Consider the following 26,921-nt stretch of genomic DNA (forward strand, 5'->3'; position numbering starts at 1 on the left):
TATAACAATGACTTGATGAGGTTTATATTCGATGTCAGTCTTGCACAGAAAACCAGAAGAAAACATGCAATAAACGTAAACTTTATTTTCTTGTAAACATTCACGTAAACGTTTATTACTATTTAGTAAAACGAAAAGGCACGTTGGATTTTGAACGTCACAATTAAAACAGAAAAGTGCTTTTTAAAAATGATAACAGAATCAGTGCCGTGGTGTCATTTGTTCAAGTTCAACACAAGGTATAATCGTTAATAAAGAAAAAACAAAACTAAAATTCAACAATGTAAAACAAACCTCCGCGTTTCATTGCAGTTTGACACATCACAAATTAAATGCCAAACAACAAATAAAACTATGTACGTGCACACAAGTATACTTTCACGTGCATATCTGCATGTTTATTGGTGTCTTCACTTTATAAAAGCTACTTCTGGAATCTTCCCTTGTTCCTACAAGAGACAGAAATGTGTGAATGAAACAAAATGGCTAGTTTTACATCCATATAAAAGGCTTGACATGAAAAGATTTCTTTGTTTAAATTCAGTCGAATTTTTATGTGCGGTACATGTGTGGATTTACGTTTAAGGCCCTCGAGTCAGAACACTTTTGTGCTTTTACCTTTAGTTCTGTAAAAATCTGGGCAGCTCGATGAAAATCCCAGGCATTATCCTGCAGACATCTGACAGCAAAACAAACACCTTCAATACAAGACTTATCAACAGGATAACACTGAACGGGGTGGGTGGTATGACCAAAATCTTATACTCTGTAATAATGTAAACCATTCTTACCAAACATCCACTAGATGATATGTTTCTACCGTCTCGCTGCATTTATTATCATACCACCCTTCCCACTATTATAACTAATATTCTAATAGATATATACATCTGGTTCTTCCCAGTAAGTATACAAGTGTGTAAGAGTATGTTTGTATTAGATGTAATTCCTGTTTCCCCTCTCACTTTTGAGACCATTCCAGGTTCATTTGAGAGCTCTGGGAGAAGGCAGAGAGCATTTGCTGCTGGAATGCAGAGAGGGTGGACACTGGGCCGCTCGAGGCGATCGGGGCAGGTGTTGCGAATGCTCTGTGTTTCTCCTCAGATGTGGCCGTCCTCAGGTAGAGTGCATCGTTGACCACACACAGACTGCAACACACAACCAAGATTCTTTTACTAAGAGGAAAATTTGAGCAAATCAGATTGCATGTTGGGAACAGAGGTCGCGTTAACCGAAATGTTTCTGTCATTGTAAGTTGGGAACCATATCAGAACGTTATTATTTAGTTACGGTTGTGTTTTACTGGTCTTTCCTACCCAGAATTTGGAGCTGGAACTGCGATGAAGACTCTGGTAAACGCCCTGATGAGGTCGTTCGAGCTGCCATCAACTACATCAGAAAAACAAAAATTAAGATCAACATGTTTGTTGATCACCACAGAATTACATCACCATTTTACTTTTACCCTCACCCTCTTTGAACACTCCATTCACAGTGAACGCCAATAAAGTGCTCTAGGGAAGAGACAAGATGACATTTATGTGTAAAAAGGAAAACAAAAGCTTCAGTGATAGCATGCAGATGTCATTGAAGAACTTACCGTATATGTATTAACATCGATGGTAAATGAAGCGAAGTCGTGCTGGGTCTTGGGCAGTTCATTGATGAAGGCGACAACGTTCAGCCGGGACCTTTTCAGCAAACGGAAGCGCGTGTCTGTCAAAGAAAGCAAAAGAAAGTTCAAGATTTTCAGGTGAAGCCAAGCGAAGAAACTCAAATTGATTTGTTTGTCAGGTACGACACTTACGGGAGTCTTTGACCTGCTTCATATTGCGGTTGTCTTTTTGATACTCTCTCAATAAGTACCTGTGTAATCGAAATTAAGCAGTGACATCAGCGTCTCTGCTTTAAAGATTTTTAACTCTTGTATTATAACAATTTTTATGACCCTTCATGAATTGAACGACTACATGCAGTCTTGTACTAAATTGTAACCAAAATGTAATTCAGATTTAGATGAAGTACAAAAAATAGAATAAAAGTTCACACTATAACATTACAACTGATTGTATGTTTCATTGTAATAACATCAAAGCAGCAATCTGTAACTTGTAAAATGACTTGAGCAAGTACATAAAAAGCCAGCGTTCAAAATGGTTTCTTAACCTTACCCCAAATTGCAACAGTGACACCGGGTCCACACAGGACTCGGCACTGCACGATGCGACGTGACAAAAGACATTAGAACCCATTATAATTGTACATTTTGTCCACACTGGATGCGGCGCAGCGCGACAATCCCATCAGAACAAGCCGTGTAAACTATCTTAAAAAGTAACTATTAATGTTCTTAAAATGACATTTTATGCAGTGTGTAATGTTTCTGTGTGTAAATGTAAGCAGTCTGCCAAGTTGTAAAGCCGAAAGTGAACGAATAACAAAGTTATTGGCTTGTGAAAAAAGGAGTAGACTCTAAATCACGCGAACGAGTCACTCGTCTGTCGTTCGAATTTCAGTTCCGGGTTGAAATTGCGTCACTCGGTGTAATGCCCGCCTACATTCCATTTGCGACGCTGTAGACCAATCACAGCAGTGGGCTGACAGAAAGGAGGGGATTAGACGGATGAATCGCTGAACGAATCATTTGAGAGTCAGTCAAGAAGTAAGGTAAGAATAACTGCCTATGATTAGAAAATGAAAGTGTATTTACACTCCATAAACCAAAGTAGGGCATTAAAAATCACAAAATATTTCTTCTTTAAAATAATGATTTATAGGTACGAAAACCTCAAACCATGTAAAGATAAATGCATAAATTAACCCTCAATGTTTCAAATAAAGACAGTGATAAGGAGTCAAGTTACAGATTGTAGCTTTAAGTTCTTTTTCAGTCTCGACAAAGCATGCGTACATTCAATTTGGACAAACTTTTAAATGCCAAATGAAACATTCAGTTGCATGTGAAGCACATGAGGATACAGAATAATGCTGAACCTGGAGACATCGGTGCTGAGGGAGAAACAGGCTCCATCATGATATGCATCCAGCAGCTGCTGTCTGTGTCCGGAGTCGTACACGCTGTAATACCTGCCACGAAACAACACATCACTGCTGCCAAAAACATTAGAACCTAAAACACTTACAAATGAAAACACTTGCACTTACTGTTGGAGAAAGGGCTGGATGACGGCGCTGATTTCATCTGAGACAAAAAAGCTGCCCTGGATTGATTACACATACACATCCAGTCAAAAACCTCACATGGACCTGCTTTTTACGTCGATGTAACAGTGAGACCTTCATTTACCTTACAGGGAGGAACAGCAGTGCCGGGGTCTACACCAAAACAGATGGGAGGCGGAAGGACATGACCGTCCTGCAAACACAACAGCATTAGAAAAAGATTGATTCACCTCTAAATTACTTTTATTAAAAGCCGCTTGCAGTGCATTCAAGGAATGCATTTTATCGATTTGTGTGTTTCCTAAGAACTTGTGTAATGAGACATTTCTGAGTCAAATAAGGAAAAGAGGATATGAGAGCGTTTTTTAAACCAACAGAGCCACACAGGAGTCGTGGGATCGGGGAATTTCCGTCCTTGACAAATGAATGGTTGACTTTATACCTGATAAACAGAACGTATTCACAGAGAGTTCATTTAGTTTAAAATTACCAGTTTGAGAAGGCTGGGAAATCGCTTCCGAACCGCTCTGTCAGTGTAAGAGAAAACAAAGACAAAAGAAAAACACAAGCACTGTGCTTTTCATTTTTTTTTTGGTTAGGGTATTTATGTATTATGCATATAAATCCAACAAGATAGACAGACACTGACCTGATATATGTGGTCTGATCTTCAAAGTTATCGCACAGCGGGTTCCTGTCCAAACACAGTTCAACCAGCCCGAGACCCTTGAGGTTATCCAGTTCCTGTTCGGACTTCAGCTACACACACACACACACAGATAGAAACATAAATAACACGTTAATGCAACAGTACATTAAAGCGCGAAGCAAACAGAAACAGAAGAGTGCAGAACAAACACAGCCCTATGTGCAACACTATGAATCATGCAGGCGCAGTGACCCGAGCATCTCTCACCTCATTATGAGACAGATTCAGTGCCTTCAGTCGGGGGGTTTTCTTCACCAGGTCTGCAAGGTCAGTCAGCCTAAACAGCTTGTTGTTGCTCAGATTCAGACATAACAACTGTGAAGGATCATAAAGAAAGAGCACACAGAGAAAATGTTACTTTTCACAACAATTTGGTTTGAAACTTCTGCCAAGAATACTGGAACACTGTTTCTCAAGTGAAGACATTTTTATTTGGACTAAAACATTCTGGGCCAGAAAATTATGGTTACAAATATTTTAACTTAATTATTGCTTTTTAAATTATTTTTTATTTACGCAATTACTTTAATTTTAATATTTGAATATATGTTTTTTCATTTATTACTGGTTACACATATTGTAACCTAATTGTCATTGTCATGTTTTATTTACATATAATTACTTAAAAATGTCTTTTTTTTTAATTACTGGCTACAAATATTGTAACTTTTAATAATTGAAATAATGTTAAATAAAATGTATTTTTGATTTACATATAATTACTTTAATTTGAAAATTAAAGTATTTTTTTATTACTGGTTACAAATATTGTAACTTTTAATAATTTAAATAATGTTTAATAAAATGTATTTTTGATTTACATATAATTACTTTAATTTGAAAATTAAAGTTTTTTTATTACTGGTTACAAATATTGCAACTTAATTATTGAAATATTTTTTTGATAAAACATATAATTACTTTAATTTTAATATTTAAGGTTCTCATTTGATTACTGGTTACAAATATTGTAATATAATTATTGCAATAATATATATATTTTTAAATAATTACGTATAATTACTTTAATTTTAATATTTCAATATTTATGGAGGGGTTATTTAGTTTTGTTTTGAAAAACGAAAACTGAAGTTTTCAACCTGTTCTTGTAACAAAAATACCATCATAACACCGTATTCCAAGATAAAAGCTTCAGCAATTATCGTCATATGTGACAAGTATATCACATGCCTACATTAATAAAGGAATATACATCTTATGAAACGGATTGGCTTTCACTGCTGTCAGATCTCAGATGGTCTGAAATGGCCTTGTCGCCCTCTATGACCCTTCTAAATACCAGTTCACTCATTTATTTGTAAACAACCCCCCACACCACTAAATTCTTGGTGTCACATACACAACACCTCTGAGCCGCAGTGCTCATCAGCGATCATATTCATTTCCTGAAAACCTGTATAAGGTATCAGTCCGAGACTTACAAATGTGTTTCCTGGAATCCGAGTCAAGAGTCTCACACGCAGCTGTTAAAGGCAGAGTAGGCAATCCTGTCCAGAAACGTTTTTTTTGTCATGCTGGTTGGAAGTCTCTTAACATCCTGATAGCGATCGATAAGTAAAGCGAAACATTGGTATTTTTATAATTATATATCATCTGTGAAAGGCGTAGGGTCAAAAAAGGGTTTGTTTAACCTCTTCCACCAGCTGAACACTTTGATCTCCTAGTATTTATGTCCGGATATTGTGGAGGAGCTTCACTGGATTAGATGCTGCTTTAATATTTATGGTCATTGGCAGTCAATGTGCAGCGAGAACTTGGTCTCTGACACAGTTTTGAAGCGATCAAAGTGAATGTCATGCAACCAACCAACCAACCAAAACCCCACCAACAACGTTGCAACCACGCAGAGCATTTTGAAGTTCAGCATGTCAAAAGACAGCTCACATTTCCTTCACAAAATGTAAAACCACAAATGCAATGTAAACTCTGTGACCTGTTTAGCGTTTCTCATCTTACCTCAGGAACATTTTCCTCGATGATTCGTAACGTGGCCTGCATGCAGCTCTTTCGGTTTAATATCACTTCAATTTTATGTGAAACCAAGTCTGGTGGAAAAAAATTCACATAAAAGACAAATTTTTACATTTAGAAAAGTACTTTACCTAACACTGTATGGTTAATAGTTCACAACATAATGGTTGAATAACCAGCCTAGTAAACAAATCAAGAGACCATTTCAAAACTATTTTTTTATTTTTCTGAATTTTATATTTATAGGTAGGGGTTTAGGTAAAATGATCATTTTTGTTAATTTCAAATAACAACATCGTTTCTATTTGCATTTATTTGCAGAAAATGAAAATTTGAGCAACAGGTCGAAATAACAGAAAAGATGCTCTGTATACAGAGTTCAGATTCACTTTTAAGCAATACAACAGTAATATTTCTATATGTAGGAAATTATTTTTATGTAATAATCTCATCTTTCACATTGCTGTTGACTGACGTTATGTTGGATGACGTTTACAAATGCTGAATAAATAAAAACAATCTTAATTTTGGTCTCTTAATTTTTTCCGCAGCTGTATTTTGCGGTCAAAACACGGCACTGCAGTAGTTTGATCAGTACAGGAATGCTAGTTTTACCATGATCAGTGCCGATGCTGCTCAGATCAAGACAACACTGGGAACCATTGAAACGTTTAGACATGCATCTCTGTAAAAAAGAACCATAATATGAAGTATTAGTGCAGCAAGAGAATGTCTGAAAGAAAAGCTGTTTTCATTCTTATAAGAAGCTGCCAATCACACCTTTATAAGCTCCAGATCTTCTTGCTTCAGGTTATTTTGGTAGAGAGGAGGTTTGACCCAAGGGGTCATGATAACAACCACCTGCAAAACAATATTCTATAGTCGATACTGTAATATATAAACTTCAAGTCACTGAAACACGTGTCTTGACATTTAATACTGCATTTAGATACTGTAGAAGCCTTACTAAAAATAAACAGATTCATTCATCTTATTTCAATGTTGACTTTAACTGTCAATCCTACATTTCTAATTACAGGCACATATACAGTAGAAATGATAATGAATTTTGAAACCGAGTAGAGGAACGGTACAGTACTTTGTACCCTTCACTGTCTGTGATCCTGCATGATAGTTTGCGTAGGGCGCTGGCTGCGGCCGCATCATTCAGGTAGAAATAAACGCTGTGACCGTCTGTAGAGTACTTGATACAAACACATTGAGACACTATCAGACAAACACAGATTTACTAGACAATCTAACAGACAATTTACTAGAACACGCTTGTACTGTACTGTATGCAAACATTTTGTATACTCTTCAATGAAAGAAAGTCATTCAGATTGTAAACAACATGAGGGTAAATAAAAAATGACAAAGTTTAACAAGAATCAAATTCTATATTAAATAGTTAAATTAATGGGCAATAAAAAGTTAAAGATAATCAATCAACAAGCAAGACGAAAATAAATGCATGCCTCTCATAAAAGTTAGATCATCAGCTCTGCTGCCCCCTAGTGGACTTTTTAAAAACACCCTCTCTACGTTTGGATTACTCACCAGCAATGGACTGAAAGGTATAGGACTGTGATCCTGAAGTGCTTTTATCAGCCACTTCTTGTCATACTTTTTCCCATGCGGTATCTGTGCAACAGATGTTAAAGATTTCAGCCCACATCTAGAAAACTCACATGCTCCTATTATCACATATCAACCATTTAAATTAATTCATATCTTCAGATAAATAACTGGACTTTGGGTTTCACGGTACATTTTGATCTGTTCATTTTGCACTCTTTGTTTATTACGGATTAAAAATGACCATAAGGACATTTTCTCTGCTGTGAGTGTGATGTCAAAAAAATGTATAGTGCTTCTCCGTTTGACTCTTACTGTCATTCTGAACCACGGTATTCCTCCTCCACCTTTTTCTCTTCCTCTCTCCGCCCCTCCTGCTCCTAAACTACTTCCTCCTCGTCGCCCTTCCATCCACCCCTTTCCTTTCCAGCCACCCCGGCTGAACTTTCCATATGTAATCCTGCAGCACAAGTTAACATGCATTTAGAATTACACGCAAACATTTTAAACATATACAACAACAGCTTTTATTAATCAAGTCTCCCACAGGCTCATTAGGGATTGTTTATCCTGACAACAATACATTCACCGACCCGTCAACAATGCCATCCTGAAACCTGCCACGAGGTCCAAAGTTTCCCAAGGGTTGAGCACGATGCTGAAAACCAAGTGAATCACTGTTTACATTCCTGAAGGACCTCCGACCTTCACGGCTACAAAACTGCTTGTTGTCGACACGACCATCACGCTCTGAAACACAAACACAGAGCATGTACTCGAATATACAATAAAAGTTCATTATTCATTACATTCTACAAATACTAACAACGTCTGTTTTCTTTTTTCAGAAATCTCATGTTGTCACCTGCATTTGAAATGTACAGTTTGTTATTTACTGTTCTTATTTACAGTATTAAACAATTGTTGTAGACTTTCCTAGCTCACATACAGTATGTGCATATGAAGAGTTCAGGTTAAAAGCCACCTCCTTCACAAATGAGATTGTGATGTTGAGGGAATGCTCTCCACACATTGTATACGTTACTCAAATCATTTGGCTTCAAAACCTGCTAAATACCACACTATGCTCGGTCTGAAATACCCGGTATTGCTGAAAGTAAATGTAGGAGCCTGATAAAAAAATGCTAATTTAAACGAAAAATCATCTGATGGATTTAGATGGTTTTGTAACTCTTCATATATCGTTTTACCTGTCGGATTGTTGTCAGTTCTCCACACCGTTCTCACCACTGCAGTGCCATTGGGTTCTGAGGGAAGGGTAGATTATATCATAATTTTATAACCTATTTAAAAAAAAGAGCAGCGAGCTGCGTTTTTTATGTCGCTAAGCACCAACGGAATAAGCTGTCCTGTCATATTAACAGCAAATTAAAAAATGTCCAAGCATCAGAACGCTTTTCGCAGCAGGCAGTGTCGTATCAAAATCTGACTCCCCGTCAGATTATGACTCCCCTGTTTTCCCCTACGAAGTTTAGGGTTAGGATTAGGTGTGGGGGCGGGCTTTAGAGATAGGTACCAATCACAAAGCAGCCTCCTAAGTGAATGAACCAATCAGAAGTAGGGGAGTCAAAATCTCACGGGGAGTCGAAATTCGGTTACTGCCAACAGAAAACAATTTTTAAAAGGCGCCTCTTGTTCCAAAAAACGCGTCCTGTGTGATCGAATTGTCCTAACTTGTCAGATTTTCCTACCGCAGTGCAAAAATGTATTTAATCTAAACCACATCGACAAAATAAACAGGTAGGATGATTTTGCCCTGTCAGATTGTCCTGCCAGTTTAAAATAAACACATAGAATGAGTTTACAGTGCAAATACCCTATCAAATTGTCCTACCAGAAAAAAATAAATATGTAGAATGAGTTAACAACGAAAATACCCTATCAGACTGATGTAGCAGTATAAAATGAACAGGTTGGATGATTTTACAGCGCAAAAAACATCGGACGTACACTCAAAATCAGAATGCATTGTTGGTAAAAAGTAGTGAACAAATGTAGGGAATGAGTTGTCTACTCCGAATTCGGACAACACTACAAAATGGCGGACACACGATACAGTGCACTATATAGGCGACGAATTCAGACACAGCTAATCTGACGGGCTGGATGAAACGACACCTGCAGGTGTCCACTGAGTAACAGAAGCCAATTTAAAACCAACTGCTTGCGCAAAAAAATGCCGCACATAATATAACATATTAAGTTCATCGTGCCTTACGACTCAAAAAATTAAAACTGCGCTCTTTTAAAAAAACATACCGTAGCGGACTACTTTTCCCACAATGCCTTGCGAACACTTACGACTTAAAAAATGTTTTGCTAGTTAATCAACACTTACACTTTAACAAGAAGTAGTACAGTTGTTGTAAAAAATGTAAATAAAAAAGTCATTTTAGATCGCTAATGCTATAGCAACTTTGATTTTGACTTGAACCATCCTTAGCAACGTGACAGCGTAAAAATGACACGTTCCTGAATGAAACACATTAAGGAGTATTCCAATCAGATTTATCACAAACGAATCAGTACTCACACTCACAAACACCGTCATAATCCACTTTTACATAATCACTCTCAAAACCCAACACAATTGATGTGATGTTTGACCACACCTGTCAATCAGTCGGTATTAATCAATGTCATACAGTAAGCAACTCTTATTAAGGTCCAGTTAAAGACGCAAACCATGTCGATTCAATAAAGTATAAATTATGTGAACTATGGTACCTGTACGACAAGGGTAAACGCGTGTTACCACGGACAGGTTGGGGTAATATTCCCGGGAGCAAGTCATCGTGCACCAACTAAATCGATCTCATATTTGCGCGCCACTGCGTGCTCTCAACGCTGCACGTGCTGACAACGTGCTTATTGTATCTAAGCAGATATTCGTGAGCATTACTATTCAGACGAGAGCAAAAATAACGTTCTCTTTAACTGACCAATATGCACACAAAAGCTTTTTTCTACTATTAAAAATTAAATGTATGATCTGATTACATAAGCAGCGATAAACCTTTTATATGCGAGAGCCTCACATTTTTATATTTCTTAAATGGTTCCATATTTATTTTTTATTAATTCTAGTAAGCACAGTCATCACAAATGAGACAGTTAGTAAACTACACTCAGAGTATGGAAGTGTCATTTTGATTGTAGATGTAAAATAATCTGGATTTGGATCAATTTAATGTGAAATGTTTGAGTCTTCAGTGTGTATTGACTGCGGACTTGACAAATCTGAGCTCAGTTTGTAGCATTGTTAAGACCAATGGAGACATTTATAAAACTTTTTGACTATTTCTCAGGATAAATATTTGAGACAAAAAAGTATCCACTTGTCTCTATTTAATTGCATTGACATCTATGAGAAATAATGTTATCTCATCTAGGTATCTCATCTCTGATTTCTCTTTCCCATGGGTAGACAGTACACAAGCAGTGCCACTTATAAAGCATTTAGTAGACAGATATGTAAAATGGATAAAGCAATGCCGTTACATTTCACAAGAATCGTTGGCCAAACATTGCAAGCAATTTAATGTTTTATTAATACTGTTAACTGCTGCGTTAGAAGATCCAGTCTTGTAGTCTCATTGGGTTTTTATCTAAATATTGTGCTTTTACAGCCGTTTTCCTTTTCAGTGGCAATAAAATAAGCTTCTTTCCTAGAGTCTCTAGCTGTATCCAGTGTAAAATCAATGGAAATCTGAAAGTGATGGCTCTTTATCTTCCTCTGCTTGTCCGATGGCTTCACCCAGCAGAGAGATGAGGGAGATTAGACCGGTGAGGTACCCGTCCTCCCTGTTTCCCTCCACCCATGGAACATCATGCTTCAGGTGGACATTATCTGGGGTTGGGATGGTCTTCCCGAAATCAATCATCCATATGTTAGCTTTGTTGTTGCTGTCATGGACGAAGAGCAGAGAACTTCCTATGATCTGTGAGAAGATGTTTAGAGGTAAGGGTGAAACCAGAAAAAGTCTAATTGGAATGAAAATAGTGTAGCAAAATAAAAATAAAATTTTGTACTGACCTCATGCTTGCTAAAAAAGGCTGACAGCTTTAGCGTTTCATTTAGTGCTTGTAATCTGGATTTGTAGGCTTTCTGGGATACACAAAGTGTAAAGCGAGAATATTTTGTTTTAATATGCCATGATCTGCACAATTGCACTTAATTTATGAAGCAGTCTTATCCAGCAGAGACTATGCACTAGTGAGGTCTGCTTAAACGAAACCGTATTCACAACAAGATCAAATACAAACATTTTCACATAAAAATATACAAAATATTTTATATACATGAAAGATTATGAAGACAATTTTTAATTTGGAAAAATATGCACAGATTAATTGTTCACCATAACACCAGACATGTATAAGAAAGTATTACCAATTTTACTTGTTTGTGTGATTTTTAAGTATACAGAACTCTACAGTAAAATAAGTAAACACAAAATGTAATATGAAAGCACGTGCACTCACTAGAATGGGAACCTGCCTTTTGGTGAAGGATAAGAGGGTTTCTGTCACTTGGGCATTTGTGCAAGTTTTGTAGAAATCTCGTAATACCTTACCATTTCCCATCTACAACAAAGGACAAGTACATTTGAAAAGTTTTTAAATGATGTCAAAAAGAATCAAAATGTTGGCCAAAGCATCACCAAAAAAATAATAATATACAAATAGCCAAAAATGAGTGTCCTGTTTGAAATTATACAGCATCTTTCTTTGTGGTCTAACTTTTGCTGATGCCTCATTTAATTCGTTCTTAACTTTGTGATTAAGCTTGTTAAAATGTCATTGTATTTGCTAAACTGCTGTACACAAGACAATGGCTGTTTTTCATACCACTATGCCCTCTACACGAAAGCCGAGTGTTGAGGTAGTGCTGCTGTCATCTCTCCACTGCATGTAACGCAGCTTCGTTACGCCTCCGAGTGCGTGTTCCTCCTCAGTGGGAGCTGCCGGATCTACTTTCACCATCTTGTGATACATATCAGTCCGCATGGTGACGTTAGATCTGGCTTTAATGATCTCGTCTTCCTGGTAAGTTCTACGAGTAATGTCACAAAGCACTTGTGATTTTTGTGATGTATGTGTAATTGTGTTATTTAGAATAACAGTACACTCATTATAAGTATAAAATAAAAATATGAAATAACACCAATGTAACTGTGGGAATTATGTTTTCTTAAAACTATTCTGGGCTCTTATTGACTGTTTATTTATCTCTTATTTTTTATTAGTTGGTTCCATTCATCCATTTCAACATTTCTTTTTAATACATACGTTTTGTTTTGTAATAAAATCAATTATAAATACACATTTTAAATTATGTGAAATAGATTTGTAAATTAAGAGTCTTCTCCAGAAACTCTTTTAAAACATTTAGATGCCTTCGGATCAAAAGCTTTTTAAGATCATAACTTCTAAATCATAGTGTACATCATTTGTTTCTATATTTTTAAATTATTTAATTTAATTACATTTGGATTTAAAGCAATTATTACGTTCGCTCCTACCTGACACCCATTTTGCAGTCCATGATCACAGGATACTTAAGACCGCTCAGTAGATCTTCTAGACGGATGTACCGATCTCCATCCTGACTGATGTGCCCAAAATATTGAGGCACGAACTGATAGAGCGCATCTGACATGAGGGCCTGCAGGCAGATGTTCTCTACCTCACAAAACCTCTTCAGCACCTCTCCACCCTCACTCAGCTTGACATTACCTGAAGAGACCACACAGACAACACCATGTATTTCTAAATTGTAAGGGTCAGCTTCAAATGAGACGCCGGCGCATCTTCACATATGGTGTCGTGATAAACTTTCAAATTGATCATTATTTGCTATTATTGCTATTGCATGTCATTCAAGAAGCCTACTCTGTCAATTACTAAGATATCGTTAATGTGTATATTATTTTATAAAACAGTGAATAGATTACTAGATTTTAAAGAAAAATTATAAAGACAAACTATTTTATAAGAAATATATAAATGTGTGTTTTTTCTTATGGACTGAAATAATGAGGTTATGGTCAGGGAGGGAAACAAATCCCTGATTGACGAAAAGTGTCATACCTTGGTGACCAGCCAGTTGGATCCATGGGCTCTGTGTACGCTTGGACCACTGCATCATGGTCAGAAACGTTCTCCATGATCGACACTGGAAAAGAAAAAGAGTTCATTTCTTTTGACAGTATTTACAATATTGTCAATGAAGCTTTTTTTTTAAAGATGATTTTCAATTGCGCTATTAGTATGCTATACCTTTTTAACTTAAAATACTTTAGAAGTACACTATACTTCTCAGATATGTAATCAGAAAATGTAGTTATGTATTGCTGCTTCACTTAAAGTGATAGTTTACCCAAAAAAATCATTTCTGTATGCAATATTTACTCACCGTCTTGTCAATTCAAACCTGTATGACTTTTTTTCGCGGAACACAAAAGAAGATATTTTGAAAAATGTTGTTAACTGGACCTCATTCACAATTGGTTTTGTGTTCAGAAGTGAATGAGGTCCAGTGCTGTTCGGTTACCAACTTTCTTCAAAATATCTTCTTTTGTGTTCTGCGGAAGAAAGAAAGTCACAAAGGTTTGAAATGACAAGAGGGTAAGTAAACGGTGGGAGAATTTTCACTTTTGGGTGAACTATCACTTTAAAGTAGGCTTTTTTAAAAATAAAAAGTGGGCCAATTTAGTCCCAAGTTGCATTTAAACACTACACTTACAAGTATACGAGTACTAGTACTTACTACACTTACTCTGGCTTGTTTCAACCGATGGTTGGATCAAATGGACGTTAAAGCGAATGTCAGGTTTGTCCGTATTTTATCCAAACCAGAATTTCTTAGCGTATATAGGCCTAGTTAAAAATATACTTGATCTTTGCTTAAGTATACTTAATAAAATGTACTTGAAGTTTTTGTAAGGGTGCTATCATAAATATTTTACTTAACGCTATAGAGTTTAAAAGTATACCAGATTAAAAATATCTAGAAGGTTCACAAGCCTCACTCTCTTCAAATCTTTAAGAGGTCACTATTCATCATGGAATTTGTGGACAGTTGGCAGATAACAAGTTTGTTTTGGAAAAACTGCAAATTCGACAGTACGCCACTCTATCTCTGTCTACAGGAATATGCAAATGTCCTATTCAAATAAACGTTATGTTATGGAACTCTTTCAAAATAATGCAAATTTTCTGGCACATTTCACAGCACTGAAAATCTTTTTCTGAAAGTGCACAGGTCAAAAATTCACTTTAACCGGTCTTACGAGATTCAAACACAAAGGTATTTAGTCAATGTTTGTTGCCTTTCCCAAAAATCCCACTCACCCTGCTCATGGTCTTTCTCCTGGCCGCTGCATCTTCCCCTTCGCTGAAGACCTCGTCGCTCTCGGCTGAGGAGTTGTTGAAGGAAGAAGACGATGAAGCCGAGGAGTGCAGGAGAACCCGAGAGAGGACAGGATGAGGAACAAATTCTTTCATTCCTCTGTCTTGATCCTCACCGTCTCTCTCCGTTCCTCTGTCCATGTAAAGTTCACCATCCCTCGACGTGTGTGCGTGTCTTTGTTTAGCAACCCAACTCCTCTGTCTGTGCCTTCTGCTGTCAGTCATCTCTCTCTCGCTGCTCTCATCGTTGTCCAGACATCCGCCAAGTCTCTCCCTCATCCGGTCCTTCAGCTTTTCCTTAAGTTCAGTCCTGCCTTTCCATTCATTCTTTGAATCTTCTTTACCAAGAGCTTCATCTGCCATCACTTGCTTCTCAATGTCTTTGTCTGCGGTCATTTCCTCTGTAGATCTCGTTAGTCGTTCTAGATATTCCGGTTTCATATCCTCTTGTTCCTCATGTGCGCTCGTCTGCGTTCCTAATGGTTGTTCTAGTTTGGATGACAGGACGGCTTGAGCCGAGGCCAGTTTAGGTCTGATTCTGAGGCCTGTTGTTTTGAAACGATGACTTTTGATTGAAGATGAAGAGAAATCAAAAATGTTTTCTTCTCCGGCATCTCTCGCGACCTCCCCATCACCTGCATCGCTCGCTTTTCCTGACAATGTGCTCATGCTTTGCATTGGAAAATCCAAACCTTTCATGAAGAGGCTTGAAATGCTCATTAGAAATAGATGAAACACCTCTTTTGTTGTTTTGAAGTCTAAAAGAAAGAGTCTTTTTACCAAAATATATTTTTTTTACAAAATATGTAAATAATTTAGACAGACAGATAAATAATAGACATATATAAAATGACATATGTAATATTCTATAAAATGACGTGAACATTTGAACTCTTTAAACTATGTACAATATAGAAAAGGTATAGAAACTAACATTTTGCAAAATACCAACAAGAAATGGTTTTTTAAAGAGGCACAACATGTTTCCTGCACACAAATTGAACCGTTGGTGAAAAAATCTCCCACAGAGGTTGCACGAAATCTTCATTTGTGTCTAGGAAATAACTCACAAACATTCAAAACAATTGCTTATAGGAAAAAGTACCAACTCCCACGTACCAGACTCACCAGTGTTTCATCACTCCAGCCCTTTGGTACCAAAGACTTTAAGCTCCAAGTTTTACTATCAACGTCCAGTGATTTGCATAATGGGATGTAACACGTTTTCACAACAGTTTTCAACAATAAGCTCTTTCGTGGTTGATTCGAGGACTCCCGCAGTCTACAAAAGAGAATAAAGGATCTTAGTCCCAAACACATTTACACTTATTAATGTGATAGATGCTTTAGCCTTTTTTATTGTATCAGCATTTCCTTAAATTAAACCCAATGATCACAAAACGCATCAATTTAACTTTTAAATCACGTGAAAAATATATGATTTTATATATTTTGCCTTAATGTGTTTATCACTGTTGATATTTTGTTCATTTATTATTCACATTAAAATGCAAAGACAAATGAACGGTCCTTAAAAAGGTTAGTTTCTTAATCATTTTTTTTTAATTTAGGGCTGAAATATGACCTGGACGTGTTCAGCGTTAATCCTTTTATTCAATAAACATAAGACAGCCACATATTACTGCAAGTATAAGGACAGAATAACTGCACTAACAGGAAAAAAAAGGAGGGCTAACATATAAACACACTGAAGAAAAACTGTAAATGTAAAAAATAACATTTGGTGACATTAAAAGGAACAGCGCCAGTGGATATCTTTCTGTGATGCATTATGTGTTTTCCAAAGAGGATCACATGGAAATAAATGCAAATTCATGTGTTACTTTCCAAACATAAGCCACAACCAAATAGCATTTTTCCTCAAGGCTATTTAGTATCGAAAAAACAATGATGCTCTACACTTAATATTATATTTAGCAACAAAGAAAGTTTGGACCGGTTGAAAGTCAAAAGTGCTTATAAATATCATCCTTTCAAAAGTAGGGAGAAAAACCCTAAACTGGTGAACATGGTGGAAAAAGATTCATGAGAGCTTTTCCTGATCACTTTTGAAATAATATAACTCGGTTTAGCAAAAATGTGCATATTAAAAAAAGAAAAAACTCCTTTAAATAAAGCCATAACGCTAAAGTCAGAAAAGCAGGTTGCCTTTGCTCTTCATAACCTTTACCCTTGTTTAGCAGACAGTTACATTTCTTTGGCATCATGAGCTCAAACAGCTCAAACCACCACCATTCAAGTTTTTATCTCCAGTGTCTGTTAATGCCTGAGATGTTTGCAACATCACGGCTGACAAATGTCTTTGTCTCAAAATCATTTCCCCATCCTCGAACGTACAGATGGGTTCATCCCCCACATGTTCGCTCTCATCCACCCCCATGTCTGGAATGGATTCTTCCATCTCGTCTGAATTGCAATCGGCGGTGTCATTATTTCTCATCGCAATGGGGGAATCCAACATAGATTTTGTAATGACTGAATGAATACAGAAAAAATACAATGCGTGTTAAAATCAAGAAATTGATATGTCAGATATTCAAACTTACGGTATTAAATTCTGTAAAACAGCTTATTATTAATTGTAAGATTTTATCCTTTTTATAACTGTTAGTATGAATAGTAACATGTGGACCTTTGCTTATTCCTTCATGCTGAGGTTCTGACTGATCATTCAATTCCTCTCGTTCTTTCAGTTCGTCTTGATCCATATCAAACTCAAAATCAGCCTGACGACAAGAAAACACATATGAGTCTTAAGTAGCACGGGAACATTTTTAGTAAAAGCAAAAACTTGAAATGAACCTCTTGTCTGCCCTCCTCCCCAGGTGACCTGAGATCACCCAGACTGAACTGCAGGTAGCTGAGGACCATGATCAAACTGAGGAAGGCGAAGTTACTCATCACCCCGATCAGAGCTGACGTCAGGGGGAAATGATACAGCAGGTACCTGTGCAGATCAGAGCGACAGGACTGGATGTAAAGACCACAAAATCACCACACGCACACACACACACACACACACACACACACACACACACACGCACACACGCACGCACACACACACACACACACACACACACACACACACACACACACACACACACACACCTGATGCCTGTGAAGTGGGCGAAGATGTAGAGATTTGCCCCGTAGATTTGAATATTCTGGGAATGGATCTCAATAACAGCGCCGGCAGTGGGTTTATACTGAAGAACGAGAGACAGTTATTAAAGCAACACTTTGCAACATTTGCTCACGGGTTCCCCCGTGTGGTTGATAAGTGCAATTGTCTGTTATTAGTGTCGTAGCAACACATGTGAATTTGTTGACTAAGCTGACGGAACCGAAAGGATGGAGCAGACAGGGGATGGGCGGGGCTGTGTGTACCGACCCGAACACAGAACTTATGAGGCTGCTCAGATAGCGGCAGGAGTAGAATTCGTCCAGTTAAGAGTCGTTCTACCACTGAAATAATTTTAGAGACAATATTTTAAGGTCGAAAAACTACAAAGTGTTGCTTTAAAGGGATAGTTCACCCAAAAGTGAAATGTCTTTCATCAGTTACTCACCCTCATGTCATTCCAAACCTGTATGAGTTTCTTTCTTTTGCGTCACCAAATTACATTTTACCCATTGACTTCCATTGTCTGAACACAGACATTTCTCAAAATATCTTCCTTTGTGTTCCACAGAAGAAAGAGTCATTTATAAGTTTTGAATGACATGAGGGTGAATAAATCATGACAGAAGTTTTATTTTTAGGTGAACTATCCCTTTAACTGTGTGTCCATCAACCAATTTCACAATTCAATACCATTCGATACCGGGCTGGCCTACAAAAATACATCATCATCACAGCACGAAAGGCTGCACTGTAAAAAAACCTGTAATTTTATTGAATTTTTCTGTTCTTTTACAGTTTTTTTACATGTATTATGTAAAAAAATCACCTGTAAATTAACAGAATTTAAATATGGTCACCCCCCGTAAAATTACAGAAAAAGTAATGCCAGAAAATGTCAGTATTTTAAGGGAATAAATTCTGTTGCTCATTAAGTGAGGAGGTGAGAGACACTCACAGAATCAACTCTGAACTCGGAGTACAGCTCCACCATGACTGACTGCTTCTGTTCGGACACTCCGCTTAACAGCATCGGGGAAAACATCATGGTGTCCAGAGCCTGAAGCAGTGACGAGCGATAATGGAGCATGGCCTGAGACAACAGAGAGACAAGTGAGAGATGCAAGTGTACGCTGGTGTCCCCGCAAGGCTTACAAACTAGCTTCACAAGCCTATGTGGTTCCTGTAGCTCGACTGATAAAGCTTTGTGCTAGAAGCACAAATGTCATCATATAGGTTCCATTTTCGGGTAACACACATAAAAAATGTACAACTTGAATGAAGAAACTTGGATTACAGCATCTGCCAAATGCATAAGTGTAAATGGCATAAACCTGGACCAGAAATTCATGATCTATACATTTACACATGATGTAAACATTTGAGATGAGCATGAATGTCAGAAATGTGTTTTTGTGTGTCGCACTTACAGAACGTGCTGATACGTCAATAATCTGACCGGTTTTGGAATAGGGAGACATTTTGACAAGGAACATTCCCAGCTGTTGATTGGCTGGAGACTCGGGCATCTCGAGCTCCAGTGTGATCTGATAGGGCTGACTGTATGTCATTACCTGTAGTGGGCAGGTAGAAACAAAAAAAATCATTTTCTCCGATTACCTGATTAAACATTGTGATGTCATTTGACAACATTGTAGCACACTACTGTTTAAAAAATATCACACCTTAAAAGAAAAGTAGTATACAGTATATACTGCATAGTAAGCAATATGATGGTATTCGAAACTGCATTTACCCAGACATTTCAAGATTTACAAAAAAAAAAAACATTACAATTCACCTCATGTTTTCCATTCTTCAAAAGAGAGACGTTTGCAACAGGAAAAGAGCACATGGCATGGTGAGGGGTCGAACAATCTGTCCTGCAAAGAAACACACATTTGACAAAGAAAGAACCTTTCGACAGTCTATTAAAAGCAATCTGCAAAATTAATCAGCAATCTAAAAAATATTTTTATAGAAACTATAATAGAAATCCAAATGACATCAGTGGATCTCAACTTTGCATAAGAAAGGTAAGAGATTACACAAAATGATTTTGTAATACTATGAATTACAAAAGCCAATACGCAAAATTCTTAACATGACATGTACCCAACATCAAAATGAATATATTGATTTCTACATGACTCTACACAAATCAGGTCTCACCTGCGCTCAGGTATGTCCTCACCTGTAGGCGAAGTGGACAGGTGTGATGTAATTGGCCGTGGGCATAAAGGAGTAATAGAAACTGCCGTAGAGAAATAAAGCCACCCATAACACCAGCAGAATAACACAGATCATAATAGCCACCTCCAGAAGCTTCTGTCTGATCCGCGCAAGCACAACTGGCATCACCTCCATGATCTGAACCACCAGTCCACTGATCTGAGGTCCCATGTCCTGCACGCCAGAACCGTCAGTACTGTACTCGTCCGTGTTCTGATACATGATTTATTCTCTTCTTCCTTTTGGTTTTTCTGTCCTTTGGTGTTCTTTTAGCTAATTTGTCTATCTAAACCATCCTCTTTACTCGGCATAAAGCACCCATTTCTCACCAGCAAGCTCTTGTGTCTTCTTTAACACAACTTTGCCCTTGGAGCGCTGCTGCTTGACTTTGATTCATCTCAAATGTTCTGTATGAACGAAGGAGCTCTTTGTAATGTTCCTGGAGTAATGGACTGTGAAACAGCAGATTCTGGGAAGAACGGGACAGTCCAGTGAACGGCTGAACTTAAAGGCCCCGGTGGGACCGCGATGAGACTCATGACCAACATGTGAGGCAACAGGACAAGACGTGCTGTTAAGAAATACAAGTGGCATGAAATATCCAAGACGAATCCAACTAATATCTGTGAATGTCAGTATACGTATGACCATAACCTTTGTGTACTTTAACAATTTTAGGAGAAACATCATAGCTGATGAGTTGATACTTGAAACACAACTGAGAACTCCATCAAATCTCATGAGCTATAAAGGAGCAACATCTGAGCAATAACATGTTCCTGCTCCTGCTAAAATCACAAGCTCTGTACTAAAGGTGAAAAAAATCAACAAAGTGCTTTTAAGAAAACGTAATTCTCTTTGTACAAATATCCTTTAAAACATCAGTTGTTTTTAGAAGAGTTCATTACTAAATTCAACTATATTATACAATAAAATTCATTATAATATAAACGATAAATATAATATACATTAAAAATGATCAAACATGTGATGTTGACAGGGTTGACAGATAACCTGTTGACACAAATGAAAAACCTTAAAATCTACAACAAATGGAGAGAAAAAATACTTTTCATATTTAATGTTTAAGTTAAGCACAGCTTTGACACGTTGGAAACACAAAAGTAGGAAAATGCATCCTATTGGCAAGACAAAAAACAGCTTTTCAGGATCTTTTAAAAAAAACTATGTACACAGAAAGAAACCCTTCATACTTCTCGCTTTGTTAAATGACCCAGATACAATCACTTCAGTGATGTACACCGGTGTGCAAGCTTTAAATTCTAATCCATCGACGTAGACAGCATCATCTGACCCAAACAGAAGCGCACAGCCCTCACCCAGAAGATCTGTGACAACAGACACGGTCAATGTGACTCAACAATCTTTCAATAGACACACAGATGACAGTCAATAATATGTCAGGATGACTCAGACACTGTTATTATGAGACTGGAGTTTACAGCTCACTTCAGTTTATTCCTTATAACAATAACCTTCAGACGCCTACCTGATCTGTTCTGCACACAAACTTACTTAACAAAAGAACAACAGAGAGAACAAACAAGCCTTATGTACTCTGATCTTCATTACTGCCTCTGGCAAGTTAAAGACTGTCTGTGTCTTTGTCCTCCATGACATGTTTTTGCACTGCGGAGGTTTTTCCACTAGATGGCACTAAATATCCTTTCCGTAACCAATGAAATCAGTCCTTTTTGACTTTAGGCCAAGACCCTCATTCTCCAGACATTTCTCACAATACATTCTAGAACTTGGCATAACTAAATATATACAGTATATTTCTTATAAAAAATAACCAAACACTAATAAATATGTTGACTTATTGCTTGTTTCGTCTTTTGTAAAATCAACTTAAGTTATATTTGTTTTGTGTGCAATAATGGTGATAGTTATTTTGTAAATTAGTATTTTCATTAGTCGTTTTCATATTAGCATAATTAATTGTACTTACATTAATTATGACGAATTAAATTTAAACTTCAAACTAATAGTTACGTTGTTCGGATTAGGAGTGTGAACAAATCCCCAATCCTAAATATTTTAGGTGTGTAACTTGTCCTACGCTGTTTGCATACAGACTTAAATCACCTCAAATAGTTATCTGTTAAGAAGAGCTGTGATATTACATTCCTAGTGCCTGATGGACAAAAGACGACAAAAAAATCTCACAGACTTGCACTGAAGCAAGACCTGAGCCACATTTTTCTACAAGGAAGAATTTCAGAGAACTTGCGCTGGGCTCTTTGGGTTTGGACCAGTAGCACCCTCCAACCCACAAGTTCAAAATCCACGAGTCGAAGTCGGGTTTTGGGTGGATAAGCACTTTCATTGAAGCATTTTCTTATACAAACTATAAAAAATCATGAGAGCTTATATAATCACAAACACGAACTGTATAAAAATATCAAACACTGTGCCAGCTTCTTCCATTTCTACAATAAGTGCTCTAACTGTGCTGCACTTGAAAAGGTGCCATATTCAGCCTGATTTTTCATGTGCCAGACGAGTGAGTGAGAGAGAGAGAGAGAGAGAGAGAGAGAGAGAGAGAGAGAGACAGAGAGAGAGAGCAAGGTTTTAGTTTTATCCCTTTTAACGTTCTTTTCAATGTTGTCAGGTACTTCTTTTCCATATCCAGTCCGTTTTGTACTATTTACAAAAACAAGATTCTAATTAAAAATTTATTAATAGGCATTTTTAATACTGGTGAGAGCGGAGAGAGGAGGAGAAGAGAGAGAGAATGAGAGAGGGAGAGAGAGGAGAGGAAGAGATGCGAAGGTTCAAGATGAGTATGAGAGACTATGCGAGGGAGACGAGAGAGAGGAGAAACTAGAGAGGAGCGAACGAGGAGAGGAGAGAGAGTAGAGAGTGGTGATGAGATGATGAGGGGAGAGGAGAGAGAGGATGAGGACAGAGAGCTCCGTGATTGGTTAGCTCTGTGAATGATTTTAAATGATTGTCTCAAAAAGCCGGAAGCGTGCATAAATTTCCTAGGGGTGGACTTTTGTTCTGAATTCTGGTTGGTACTTATTAAGTGAATTATATTAAGCATGTATCCTCCAAACGTAAGAGGTCGGATTTAAAGCTTTGGTAAATAGAGAGGTGAGCAAATAGACTGGGTGCAGTGAGAGTCTAACTCTTCTCCTCTGCTTGTCTGTTTTCTAACGTCTCTTCATATACAGACACAAGCACTTTACAGGCACGACTTCAAGGTCCTACACCAACTGGGCACATACGATGCCAGCCATACAGATCACGCACAACGTACGCACATCCCACCCATCTAACATCCCCAACACAAAACACACTATACTACGAATTACACATTACACAAGGACACGCACACAGTTCTCACACCACCAGACAAAGAAGTATCAACGCTTCATACAATGTAAGCGGGCAGCACAACTACACAGGACCAGTCACTAATCAACGACATACACCCGAAAGTATGACTGCACGCAACCGTGAATTTATCACCTCATCAATATCGATGACGACTTGCACGGCACGGCACACGCACGCACGCACGCACGCACGCACGCACGCACGCACACACACGCACGCACGCACGCACGCACACGTTGGGTTTCCATGTTTTATGAGGACATGTTTTATGAGGACAAAAAAATGTCCCCACAAGGACAAGGATTTTGGGTATTGCCATCTTTGTGGGGACATTTTGTCCCCATACCGTAGGGTTTACCCTTCCCCCCCCCCACACACACACACACACACAGGCACACACACAGGCACACACACACACACGCACACACACACACAAAATACTTTGCTATGACTCATTTGCAATTCATACACCCTGCTAGTACGAAAGCTATGATAAACAGCTGCACTACGGCTCTTGCTCTGTTAACATTACAGAAATGATGCATTTTTAATGCACTTCTGTAATATTTGATGATGATTGGTCAGTCAAATTAACTAACTGATGGTCTGGGCTACACATTCATGCTCTGCTTGTTTCTTGTGTGTGTAATGATTTAGATTACGGCCTGCAATGTACCGCACAATTACACAGAATTTACAGCATAACTAATTGTAACAATAATGTACCTCTACAGTATATCTGTAGGTAAAGGGGAACAATATGCAAAGTTTGGGGAATAAAGAAGTCAGGAAAGTAAAAAAGAAATTTATACTGTAACTATTTTAATATTATGTATTATGCATGACCTGCAGTGTACTATACAACAATCTTAGCGTGAACATACATTCAATTTTTGTAATCACAATGTACTCATAAATAAGTGACTGTGGATATGAATTAAGGACTAGGTTCTTATTTTATTATTATAGCAAACATGAAATAAGGGGAAATTATGTGTTCAGTTTTTGCGAAGTGTTCAGAGTTTTGTGATTGATTTTAGAATTGTTGGTCACAAATATTTTTTTGAGTTATGAGCAGTGTTGGGTAAGTTAGTCTGAAAAAGTAATTAATTACTAGTTACTAATTACATATTCAATAGTGTAATTAGATTACTGTATAAATTACTCTCTCGGAATTTTTTTTAATTACTAATCACTTATTACTTTCTATATCCTACATCAACCTTGATTAGAATTGTTTCAAGGATGAAACGGCTGATTTAATTCATTCAAATAAATAATTACTAACTACATAAATTATTCTTATTAACTGACCAAAGTATACAAATGTGAGGATACAATAGAGCATACATTTTAAAGTTAAACTTATAATTTTTATGTCATTGCCACTATTGAATATATTATTTAGTTCAATTACATCAGAAGTAACTGTAATTAAATTACAGCAAAAACAAGAGTAATCCCTTACTTTACTTTTTCAAGGGGAAAGTAATTAAATTACAGTAACTAATTACTTAGTAAGTAGTTACACCCAACACTGGTTATGAGTTATTATAAGTTATTTTGAGTGTGTACAATGTGCAAAATCAATGTTGATCTTTTCACACTATAATCCAGTAGTTCAAGAGCGGTTTGATTTAGATGTTTATATGGCATGCAGTTACCTCATAAATATTTTTTACATTTTCCTCACTCCTACCCCTTCATTCCCCAAACTTTGCATATTGTTCCCCTTTATCTAGATATACTGTTGAGGTACATTATTGTTACAATTAGTTAAGTTGTAAATCCTGTTTAATTATGCGGCACTTTGCAGGCCGCAATCTAAAGCGTTACCCTTGAGTGGTATGTCATACCTTGTTTTTTATTCTCATATAGTATAAAAGACAGCGGCACGGTAAAATGGGGGTAAACCAGATGATTGACAGGTATTTTATTCATGCATTCAGGTATTTACAATATGCAGAAACAAAACCTCATTTCTTTTTATTCCTTTGAAAGCCATTAAAACACAGCTGGTGCATTATATACCCAATTTTTACACCCAATATTTTCACAATCGGAATTCAAACCAGAGGAAATAAATGGTGTTGCTATTGGACCCATCAGCGTTAAACCCGGTCCAGTATCTTGTTAGTGTATTGGGAATGTTTTAAGCTTTTATATGACAACGTGGCAGATGTCCTTTTTCCATTCGGGTGATTTCTTATTACACCATAGTAATAAAGCCATTAGTGACCTCTACTCTCTTTACCACGCCTCATAATCTCTCTCTGTCTCTACCGTCCTTGCTTTACCAGCCTTGTCTGATGTTACCAATAGTCATTTTGTGAAATTTGAAAGATGTGCATACAATTGATTTATAGTCTCTGCGCAATTACACAGATTGCGAACATATTTAACATACGAAAACATTACATTATTGCAACATTCAGTAAAAAGTGTTTGAAAGTGTGTCATTTTTGTACCACATACAGCATCAAAGAGAAAATAACAACCGTCCTCCATTGGTTGGACAAACAGACAGTCCTACTCTAAACTCACTTTTAGGAATATTGTATTTCCAGACACAGGCACTCAGCTGCTCGACACAGAGGAAATAAAAGGTAACACATGTCTTGACACCAAACATGTTGATCTCTGCTTAATCCTGTCCCGGCCTCACAACACGCTGATCGCATCTGTCCCGTCCAGCACCAGGTGTCACCCAGACTTCTCATATAGTCACCAATAAAACTGAAAGGCAATGAGCAATCTGGTTCAGTTGAATAAAAATAGGACAGACAGCATTGTGTGGGTGTTTCCAGGTCTTTATTTATCTCACCGATCCGTGATTAGACCTTATTTACATAAACCTCAGTCAAGAAGTCTTTGTTTATTTTTAGATTGATCTGTTGTTTTTCTACGAAGCACGCATTAAAATATGAATTCTGTCATGATAATGAGGAATGTTTATGAGCTCAGGGAAATGTTGCTCTGCAGTCATGTAAATATCTGTGGTAGAGGAGCTTGGCTCAGGTGTGTTCATTTCCCAGCATGCCTGTGATGTGAGCAGCCAATAAGGGCAGGGATGAGACCCTTCCGGGTGGCCATCTGCTGAAGATACGCTAAAATTCACGCACACACACACACACGCACACACGCACGCACGCACGCGCACGCACACACACACACACACACACACACAAACGGCTTGGCTCAGCGGGATGTGTGTTGGATTAATGACAGAAAATGGTAGAAGGCATGAATCTAGAACCCCACCTGCAGGTGTGTGACGTTCGGCGG

General features: G+C 37.5%; 3 protein-coding genes across 4 annotated transcripts; all 3 read right to left on the reverse strand.

Moving 5' to 3' along the window:
• Positions 1-63: 63 nt before the first annotated feature.
• Positions 64-10,520, reverse strand: nxf1a (nuclear RNA export factor 1a). Its single transcript, XM_057350079.1, has 22 exons — positions 10,211-10,520; positions 8,674-8,730; positions 8,056-8,212; positions 7,778-7,922; positions 7,445-7,528; positions 6,984-7,088; positions 6,665-6,745; positions 6,500-6,569; positions 5,870-5,958; positions 4,100-4,207; positions 3,833-3,942; positions 3,674-3,710; positions 3,308-3,376; positions 3,166-3,221; positions 2,995-3,087; positions 1,808-1,866; positions 1,601-1,716; positions 1,472-1,514; positions 1,317-1,389; positions 966-1,148; positions 619-679; positions 64-449 (listed from the first exon to the last, which is right to left on the reverse strand). Exons 1-22 carry the CDS (start codon positions 10,275-10,277, stop codon positions 411-413), a joined length of 1,902 nt encoding a protein of 633 aa, XP_057206062.1. The 5' UTR covers positions 10,278-10,520; the 3' UTR covers positions 64-410.
• A 127-nt stretch (positions 10,521-10,647) lies between these two features.
• On the reverse strand, positions 10,648-16,389 carry si:ch73-22a13.3 (inositol-trisphosphate 3-kinase B). 2 transcript variants are annotated; one of them, XM_057350082.1, is made up of 8 exons: positions 16,025-16,389; positions 14,840-15,654; positions 13,577-13,661; positions 13,009-13,222; positions 12,335-12,539; positions 11,969-12,070; positions 11,520-11,591; positions 10,648-11,424 (listed from the first exon to the last, which is right to left on the reverse strand). In XM_057350082.1, exons 2-8 carry the CDS (start codon positions 15,614-15,616, stop codon positions 11,182-11,184), a joined length of 1,698 nt encoding a protein of 565 aa, XP_057206065.1. In that variant the 5' UTR covers positions 15,617-15,654; positions 16,025-16,389; the 3' UTR covers positions 10,648-11,181. The 2 variants fall into 2 exon arrangements, with proteins under 2 accessions (XP_057206065.1, XP_057206064.1); XM_057350081.1 differs by having other exon boundaries at positions 16,016-16,389.
• A 101-nt stretch (positions 16,390-16,490) lies between these two features.
• bscl2l (BSCL2 lipid droplet biogenesis associated, seipin, like) lies at positions 16,491-20,795 on the reverse strand. Its single transcript, XM_057350083.1, has 8 exons — positions 20,233-20,795; positions 19,840-19,921; positions 19,469-19,612; positions 18,997-19,131; positions 18,026-18,123; positions 17,720-17,864; positions 17,550-17,643; positions 16,491-17,392 (listed from the first exon to the last, which is right to left on the reverse strand). Exons 1-8 carry the CDS (start codon positions 20,490-20,492, stop codon positions 17,121-17,123), a joined length of 1,230 nt encoding a protein of 409 aa, XP_057206066.1. The 5' UTR covers positions 20,493-20,795; the 3' UTR covers positions 16,491-17,120.
• Between the last annotated feature and the right edge of the window lie 6,126 nt (positions 20,796-26,921).

Source organism: Triplophysa rosa, linkage group LG13, assembly GCF_024868665.1.
Source record: "Triplophysa rosa linkage group LG13, Trosa_1v2, whole genome shotgun sequence".
Lineage (NCBI taxonomy): Eukaryota > Metazoa > Chordata > Actinopteri > Cypriniformes > Nemacheilidae > Triplophysa > Triplophysa rosa.